This window comes from Wolffia australiana, chromosome 14 (assembly GCF_029677425.1).
Source record: "Wolffia australiana isolate 7733 chromosome 14, ASM2967742v1".
Taxonomy (NCBI): domain Eukaryota; kingdom Viridiplantae; phylum Streptophyta; class Magnoliopsida; order Alismatales; family Araceae; genus Wolffia; species Wolffia australiana.
In genome coordinates this window covers 2,929,811-2,939,720 of record NC_135848.1, presented here as the reverse complement: position 1 = coordinate 2,939,720, position 9,910 = coordinate 2,929,811, and the positions used below count along the sequence as shown (strand labels likewise).

Genomic DNA, 9,910 nt, shown 5'->3' with positions numbered 1-9,910 from the left:
TGAACAATTTCCTCAATCTTCCCCGTTTAGGGCTCTTTTCCCCCTTTTTTCGGAGCTTCTTTTACGCTTGTCGTGGAGATTTCTGGGATCTTCACTTTCAAGCTCGTGTTATCTTCCCATTGTCGGATGAACTGGAAAGAAGAACCCATCTTGTCAGATTTTAAGAAGATTGAAGCCCTAACAATCGGTTTGCGTCCCGACCCATGATGCAATTCGGCAGCTTCCATTTCTGCTCAGTAATTGTTGTTTATTAGCCCGAGTAAGGGTGGCAAATTGAGCAAATTGGGAGCTTGGAAATGGGTTCTGACCGTTCTGCTGATTCGTCTCCGACCCGATCGGTGGATGATGGCGACAGAGAGATAGCGGGTCAGGGTCTTTCATCATCTGATCTTCCTTCCGATTGGGTGACTGTTTTTATTTATGTTAGTTAAATGATGGAGAATATATGTAGAAATTTGTCTGCATCGCTTGTTGCCTTGAAGATTCGAAAAATGTGTTTTTTTGTCATGAGATCACTTCTATGAGATCTTCAACTTAATATGCATTTGTTTGCAGTATTCGCTGCTCAAACATATCAACTAAGGGCGACTAAGCCATATCTTCTATTTCAAAAAATTTGTGTCTACATCCATATCTTGCTTGCATTTGACCGAGACCCAACTCTATCACTCTGATGTTTCAATATTATGACCAAGAACGATGAAATTTGGTCATCAGAGCCGATAATAGAATCAGCTAAACTAATCTGAATAATACACCTGGATTCAGGTGGTCCCTTATTTGTGATTCCTGTGTTTTAATTTCGATATCTTCTCCTTTCAATTTTTTTCAGATATGATGGAAAGACATCGTCTGGAGACAGAGAAGTTGACATTGGCATCTCAGCCTTTTAAAACACTTAAACTTTTTGGGTTAGGAACGTGGTCATACCTGAAACAGTCGCTTCTCTTCTTCCTTGCGAAAGGCGGAAGTTTTGCTGTCTTGACTAGCTTTCTTGCCCTCTCTGGGCTTGCATTGCTTGTTGTTGATGGTCCTCATGAAAAGGTATGTGCGTATTTATCTTCACTATCGGCTTGTTCATCCTTTCTTTCTATTATAATGATCTTTTGCTCTCATTTTATGTATTTTTCTGTCTGTTAAGAGTTATAATGTTTCGCATGTTATGAATAATGATAGCAGGGTCTAGGACAAAGAATAAATAGCGAGTTATCAATGTTGAATATGACGATTTTGAATGATAAGGTTCATCCATTCTATTTAGGATTATTCTCAATGATAAGCCTCAGCCATAGTGGTTTGGCACCAGTTAAAATGCCGGTTGCATATGTGGCAAACTGGGCCCTCTTAAGTGCATAAAAAAGGCGCATTTAGTGACTGTTTCAGATCAGATTCACATCGGAGCACCACTTCGAATAGGGAGAAAACAGGAGTAAAGTAACAAAGTCGATGAAGCCATTAGTAGGTTTTCCAGGAGGCTCAATAATAAATCTGATAATCCGCCTCTTTAAGCTATCATTTGATATTGTTGTGGAAGATTCATGTTCAGGGGACAATCAAAATCAGGTTTAAGTGGGCAGAAAAGAATATGAGATTTAACAACAGATATATTAAAGCATGAGAGGGATACATACAGAATCAAATGAGATGAGAGATTACGTAAAATCATAACAACCGAGAAAGCTTAATGATGTTATTTTGGACTCGTATTGTTGAAACTTTGGTGGTGGTAAATATCGTTACCCCAGAAGAAATTCTTTTTCAATTGTATTGCCCATGTAATGTCATGCTGCCATGTTTCGGTTTAATGAATGTCGGGCTCTTCTTTATTTTATTGTTGGCGTTTTGCAGCATGCACAAGAGTTCCTGCATTACTTCAGATTTGTAGTGTGGTGGGTAATGCTCGGGGTGGCATCATCGATTGGACTGGGTAGTGTTTTTTCTTTGATTATTAACTATTTTTGCCAAAATATTTGTCTTGATGTAGACTGACTACAGTTTGCAGGTGTAGATGAAATTTGTCATTGTCCTCGGCTTCAGTGACTAAGACCATTTTGTCATTGTCATCCTGGTCGTGGACAAATGGCTATGAGATTTCGTCCATGCCTCTCGTCATCTGTGCAAGTTAACAGAGGGAAAGTAACGAGAGGCATTGACGAGATAAAATGGCCATGATTGTTGTCATTCTCGTGAGGAGAAATGACGGGGACAATATCACTCGTCATTGTCCTCATGTCATCAAGCGCAGTGACTAACTTACGAATCATTTTCTGCCTTGATGATGTGTACGCTGCATTCCGCTTTACGAATATGGTTCATCTTTCAGCCCTCCATGCTTTGTTGACTATGTGGATGACTTGTTTTTACGCATTTGATGTGGAAAAATAATTCTGTGTGTAGATGAGTTAAGATCCATTTTTTATGTCATAGCCTTATGGCATAAATCGAGTTAGTTGGTTATGCTAGGATTTGTCCTGTCCTATAAAAAAGACAACTGCACTATCCTGGATTCAATCCCTTGGTTGATGTTTACCTCATCTTATAAAATAATTTTATTGAGATATAGCTAATTCCTATTTGGTGATTCCAAATAACAGAAGTCTTAGATTTTCAGAGAACCAAAGCAATCATAACCATTTATTTTTAAAGTGACTCAGGTTTAGCTTAAATTGGTTCCTGCCTGTTGTGTGTGTCACTCAGGCTGATGTTCCTGTAAAATCATATTTGATTTCTAAAACGTATATAAGCTCCAGTGTGATATGATTCCTGTCATACCTAGAGTTAATTTTGTCATTTCAGACCACTAGGGACATTTTTGTCATTTCACCTTTGATTTTTTTTCTATGGGATTTCCCCTTTGATATGTATTTCCCTTTAAATAGGGCAGACCTACCTTTAGGAGGACAGCCAAGAAGAGCAATCAAGTGAGTTACAGTCCTCCCACCTCTCTTCTCTCTTGAGGCTAAATCCCTTCTGTCCCCTTGCTATCCCTGTTCCTCGTGATCGCCTCAACAACACTACATCTAAATCCCTGGTTGATCCCTGCCTCCACCATTTGATCCGTCCTTTTAACCCTTCCCTGACACGAACCTAGATCAAGGTTTGCATCGCAGTATTAAATGTGGACTTTGCTTATGTTACGAAACGGTGTCTTGAAGTGTCTTCTCTGAAGAGTCAACGACCTTTCTAATCGATCTTCAATTACCGAAGATCAACACCTCCTGTTTTTAGGTCTTTCAACCTAAAGTATTTTTTTTGAAACATTCTAAGTTGACGATGTCTGAATTTTCATCACCTATGGATGATTGACACCAATGGTGACATTGAGTGTCTACAACGGGCGGCAGCATCAGCGGCAAATGATTAAACATCTTCAAAGCCTTGCCAATGTCCAACATCTCTGTCGACTACCGTGCCAATGTGCTTTCAAAAAAAATTACTACTTAATACTCTTCAACATTAAATTAACTTCTATTGTATAATTGAGCTGGGTGGGATAAACAAGTTTTTTTAGTGTTATTTAAAAACCCTCCGCTTCGAAGAACAACTTTTATGTACCCTTCCTTGAGGACGGATCCACACCCCTGTTTCTGTCTACAACAGGGCATTGAAGGTGACATTGGCGATGACATGATCTTGTCACCCATGGATGGTTGATGGTTGACGCCATTGTGGCCTCGATGTGTCAAACCCTAGTTGATTCAGTGTGTTTTTTATCCCTTCAGTTTTATTGCTGCTGACATTCTTCCTTGTGCTTTCATGGCTAGTTAAACTAATACAGATGTTTATTCTCAGGATCCGGTTTGCACACCTTTGTAATGTATCTTGGCCCACACATTGCCTTCTTCACTATAAAAGCGGTTCAGTGTGGGCGAGTGGACTTGAAATCTGCACCATACGACACAATACAGCTAAACAGAAGTCCATCATGGTTAACAAGAAATTGCTCTGAATTCGGCCCTCCACAGTTTACTCCGCCGGCAGATTCCTTGGTGGCTGTTCCACTGGGTAATATTCTTCCCCAAGTCCAGATTGAGGCCATCCTTTGGGGCATGGGAACTGCGCTCGGCGAGCTTCCGCCATATTTTATTTCTAGGGCAGGTAAGCTTTCTATCAAGTTTCTTAATTTTATCTGTCAAAATGTGCGCGATTACCAATTTCTTCCCCACTGTGTGGTTTTGTCATCGTGATTTAAAAATCGTCATCGTCATGATCATCTTATTTGTAAACAATTGATGACGACGATGAGAACTTCGGTGAGGTCATCCTCCTGTAGACAGATGACAAGGACAATGACAACTAGTCATCTGTCTACATGAGGCATCACTGACGTCATCATCATCATCATCATTGTGCTCTCGTCATTGTCATCCAGTCATCATCATATCATCATCGTCGTCACTCTAACCGCATATGAGTGGCTATGATGAGGACTACATTATCAAGGACAACAACCCTATTTTCCACCATTGGCGTGAATCCTAAAACTCCATATTTAGCTGGAGTTATAGCGTAACATTAGGGCAAAACCACAGGGACATGAAGTATACATTTGTCTCATAGGTTACTGCAAGTTGTAAATATCTTGAATAATTTATTTCCGTGCTAGTTTTATTGGATTTTAAATTTTATTATTAAATATTTGAAAATTCTTTCATCATTCAGGCTATTTTGTTTGATTTAAATTGAATTGTATGCGCTTTAGCGAGCTTGTCAGGTGGACTATTGAATACTGTGGAGGAACCCAGCTCCTCACCTTCAGTTGACGGATGGATGTCGCGTATGCTTAACAGAACAAAGCATCAGCTTCTTTCTCGCACCCAACACTTGAATTTCTTCACAATTCTGCTGCTTGCTTCGGTTGATTCCCCGACAGCTACGCTTTGCATTATGTTCTGAAATTATGGAATCGAGTATTCATTTTCATATAATTTATCACTCGTTGCCTGGTTTAGGTCCCTAATCCGCTGTTTGATCTGGCTGGCATCCTGTGCGGGCAATTTGGGATCCCTTTCTGGAAATTCTTCCTCGCTACCTTAATCGGAAAAGCTATTATAAAAACTCACATTCAGGTTGGAAATATTTTTTTCTCCATTTTATCTTTAGCTAGTATATGTGTCTAATGGGGGACAAAACTGACTGAAATGTCCTTTCATTCCAACTGCAGACTATTTTTGTGATCTCCTTGTGCAATGATCAGCTCCTAGAATTAGTGGAAAATGAGCTGATCTGGATTCTGCGGCACATTCCTGGATTCTCTTCAGTTTCGCCTAACCTTTCTTCTAGACTGCATCAACTTAGGGAGAAATATTTATCAGTGTCTCACGTTCCAGTGCCAAAGGTAAAGTCTTCATTTCAAGCAGAACAGAAAATGGAATTTGGTTGATTTCTCTAACCAAGATAATTGCTCTTTCATCCAGGAGAAACAATGGAATATCTCTTTCAACCTTATTTGGAACACTTTTGTGTGGCTGATGTTGCTGAATTTCTTTGCCAAGATTGTGATAAGCACAGCTCAAGGTCAGCTCAAGAAGTACCATGAGGAGGAGCTGGCCAAGATGTCTGCTTCTAGAATCTCCCAGAACTTTGGAGACAGCAGTCCAAACGGTGGAGTTTCCAATATTTTTACTACTTCCCATGATTCTCCACAGGGGGAATAGTTTGGCAATGACCATTGAACAGGGGAGGGCTGCAGGTATATTTAGAAACCCTGCAATGCCAATGTGGGAGTAGTTGTCCAGGTTTATGATTGTGATATCGAAATTACTGATGAAAATTACTGGGCATGATTCTTTTGCATGGTGCCTCATAAACCATGTGTTATTTTGGAAAATAGTTTTGCCAAATTAGCTTGCTCTAGTTATGTTAGTGATAGATTTATTATAAGATGCGCTACTTATTGTTAGTGATGGATGTGTTACTTATCCGGTTTTGCATTTATTGTTGTTCCTGCAGCATTGAATAGTTAGTTTATGCATGATAAAGATGTAAGAATAAATCTGCCATAGGCAGAAAATAACGTTTATTACGGCCAAAACCAGGATGATTTGGAGGTCTAAGGTTCTCTACATTTGGTCGACTTGAATTTGGAAGGTCGAAAATGATTATGCCTTGGAGGATATTCTGTATTTTGCAGTTGAAATTGGGTGATTCATTCAATTTGTTTTGCAAGTTTTCTGAAAAAAATCAGATCCGTGTAATTCTTTGTAAACATTGGCATGATTATGATGAAAGGAGTTTTCATCATGAGACGCACTGTCCCGATTAGAATATTAGATGGATTCAAATTATCACATCTTGAGTTAACTCATCTATTGTTGAAATGAGATTTATATCTTGGTGCATTGTTTTAAAACATGATTTATAGTTTATTATATCTTATTAGATGAGGATTAAGATTATTTCACAAAGTTTGCACCTTCTATTCCAAGACCATGATATGCTACCACATTCATTGGTTTGAAGTTATCACATACTTGCATAGAGAGAGCTTGTCTTCATTACTTAAAAGAATTTATATATTTTTCTAAGGAATAGGGGAATAAAGCACTCTTGGTGATGTGGTACATTTATGGATATGTTTGGTGATATAAAAATGTGGGAGGATAAATTCTTTATGAATTTCGTTCAAAAAAAATTCTTTATGAATTCAGAATGTGAATGGGTATAATTTCGGTGGCGTGGAAGTATGGTATCCTATCTTAAAATTAGGGAGATGAGGTGGCAGACCCAGGTTGAGAAAGCCAAGGTGATGGGTTTACATGATCTGTAATGAACTCAAAAATGGTGTTTTTATTTGTTATTGATGATTGACAATCAATAAAATTTATTAAACCTCTACTCTTAAAAGAAATGCTATTAGGTACAGATGAGAAAAGATTTTTAAATTAAGAACTACGGTGAGATGAAAAGGTGATAAGGATGGATATATCAAATAAGTTGTGTATTTGATGATTAATGTGACTTATATTTCATCTGTGGATGGATATGATGGATGGGTGTTGAAAAGAACATGAGAATGTAAGTGCAAGGAACTCTTTCTGGACCATTGGACATCATATTTTGACGTCAAACCATCATATTTTTCTCTCACTCACAATCCACATGTCTGATCACCAGCGTGTTAGAATAATCCTCATACTCGTCAAAGATACTGCTCTGATTATGTGTCTAATCATTGTGATCTGTGAGTCAATCCATGTCCTAGCATTCTTCACAATCATAACTAATGATTGATGCATTCCCCAATCCTTGATCTGCTTTTTGAAGCGAGACACTTGTCCCTATGACATAAAAGTAGCACTTTTCTAATATCTCCACTTCATTGCATTGTCTTCCTTCATGTCTCTGTATTGTCTCATCTTATACTGAGGATGGATAAGCCCATATTAACAACAAAATTGTCTTTGTGGACTTGTTCCCATATCCAGTCTGTGACATTTTGGAATCCTCTAGGAATTTGTATGTAAATAGTCAAAATACAACTTTTCACCCACAAGTATGCCTTTTGTGTATCAGTTATAAGGACCACTTACACAAGATTGACATGAATCAACTAGACCAAAAATTAGGTATTATACTACTGAAACATGGGTCTAGGGGGTCAGATACAAGGCTCATTGAAAAATGGAGGGTATATCCAAGGAATTGGGGTTTTTTGTGGAAATATTTGTTTCAAAAAGTAGAGGTACCCATGAAACCCTATTTCTAATCAAAACAAAGCTCTTCTATACGGGGATGCACTTCCCTCTTGGTGTGGTTCAGACTGGCAAGAAGATCTACAAAGATATTTGGTGGTGTTGATTGAAAAGAACATGAAACTGGACTTGACAACTACCAGGTGGATACTTCTAGGCATTAGGATTCTGCACATATTCATAACACTCTATCAATTACCCAAATGGCAGAAGCTATGATTCTTCCCAAGGTGATATGATCATAAAAAAAAATTGTCATATGATTCTTAAGCCAGCTTGATTTAACTTGTCTTTTACATTTTTTCTTAACTTGCTTTGGGGATCAATCATGGTGGACCTAACATAAGAGACCCTCAACCTTTCATTGGTATTATGAGGTGGTTCCAAAACCCCATCACTACCTTCAAGTTCACTTCCCATTCCCAACTTTGAAACTGGTGGGTGTTGGGTTTGGCCACAATCAATCATCTGAGACGAGATTTGTGCCTCAGATGAATTACAAGAAAATTGAAATTATAAAACTAAAACGTAAATGCTTGATGATTGAATTATCTTGGACCGAGTCAAATTTGCTACTTTTTTTCTCAAATTAGTCTTATGCTGCACGTGTCCAGCATCTAGATTTATTCATTCAGTCCTCGACACATCGGGTCTCCTCGTCTTCTTCTCAATCAAATTTTATAGAGATTCCATAATAAATTCTCACCATTCTAGTCACAGTAGAAGGGGAGGGTGCTCATGGAGAAGAGTAGAGAAGGGGGCACCTGAGGAGAAGCTTACATGTGACTGTTGCTAAGGACAGAGAGTCATTTCATACTAAATATATTTTTCATAAAAAACCCTCTCACTATAAATATATGACATTCAGTGAACCTTACATGTGGGACACTCTATAAAAGCCTTGTAAGTAACTATAGTAACCCAATAAATCCTTACTGTTGAATACAATTAATTAATTATATCTAAATATATCTTAATTAACCTTGGATAAATTTAACTAAATTTAAGGGTCAAGTTTCAAACATGGGATGTGGCAATCTAACCCCAAAAAGTGTTCCATAAGATACAAAAGAGATAATCAGCTTTTTAATGGAACATCTAGCCATTAAGTATTATACAAGTATAATCCCTTGTCTGTGTGACAATTCTAGAATGACAAGGGATGGTTAATTCTCAAATCCTCATTGTCAAGCCTTTTTTTATATTTTCACTGTATTTTCCAAGGAATTAATGCATCGCCTCCTTTGAGTCCACATATTTTCATATTAAGGGTTTAAGATCTCATCTCGACCATAAGAATCATGGTCATGGATTTGTTTCTGTATCCGAGCTAGGATTATTTGGAGTCCCCTGATTATATGGTCGGTGATTCCACGTAGTTGCCATTGACATGTTAGCCACTTATTAGACCTCCTAGTTGTGAGGTTAGAAGCTGGTAGCCATTTCAGAAGGCGTGATGGGGGATGTGGCCTAGGCAGCCCATGCCTAGTCACCTTTTTTGTCTAATGGGGTTTTGATAATAAATAAATATAGTATTTTTTAGAATAAATAAATGCATTAATAGGGGATATTTTTTAGAATAAATATACTACTTAGAATTCAACAAATGGGATAAATGCCTAATCTAATTTAAATATCATTTCTACGATTTTTTATAATTCAGAAGTGAACACTAATCTGGTGAAATTATCATTGAGCACATTCAAATTTATAATTGAAATACAGATTCCAATTGGTATTAGTTTGTAATTTATTATTTGTCAATATAGGAGTTTCAGATGAGGGTTATAATTCCTTGGTTATCAGTAAAATTTGTGTTCACTATAGGAGTTTCTGATGCTAATAATGCTGAAAAGCTTCTTCACTCATAAAATGTCAATAATTTCACAATATATTGCAGTATATAAACATAGAGAGAGAGGAAACAGTATATGTTTGGTTTTAATTAAGTGAAGGAAAACCTAAATGGCTGAATTAAGTATTTGAATATTGCTATATTTTTAAGTTGTCAGCAAATAACTGGGGTCTAGGTGTATCTAGCTTTATCTATAGAACTTGCTATTAGGCATGGAAACGGACAAGGAATTTAGACAGGTTTGGGATAATCTCTAACATTGTATTTTTGTCTTCCGTTGAGGAGCCTTTTCCATAAACCTTGATCTTTGCTAAAATTGATATTGGATGGATAGATAAATAGGAAGATAGGTACATGGATA

The 9,910-nt window shown here is 37.5% G+C and overlaps 1 protein-coding gene across 1 annotated transcript; it reads left to right on the top strand.

Moving 5' to 3' along the window:
* KMS1 (SNARE associated Golgi protein family) lies at nucleotides 1-5,852 on the top strand. The gene is made up of 8 exons (XM_078586119.1): nucleotides 1-366; nucleotides 833-1,044; nucleotides 1,849-1,927; nucleotides 3,793-4,098; nucleotides 4,703-4,857; nucleotides 4,953-5,069; nucleotides 5,165-5,338; nucleotides 5,418-5,852. The coding sequence occupies exons 1-8, from the start codon at nucleotides 297-299 to the stop codon at nucleotides 5,655-5,657; spliced, it is 1,353 nt and encodes a 450-aa protein (XP_078442245.1). The 5' UTR covers nucleotides 1-296; the 3' UTR covers nucleotides 5,658-5,852.
* Nucleotides 5,853-9,910: the final 4,058 nt, after the last annotated feature.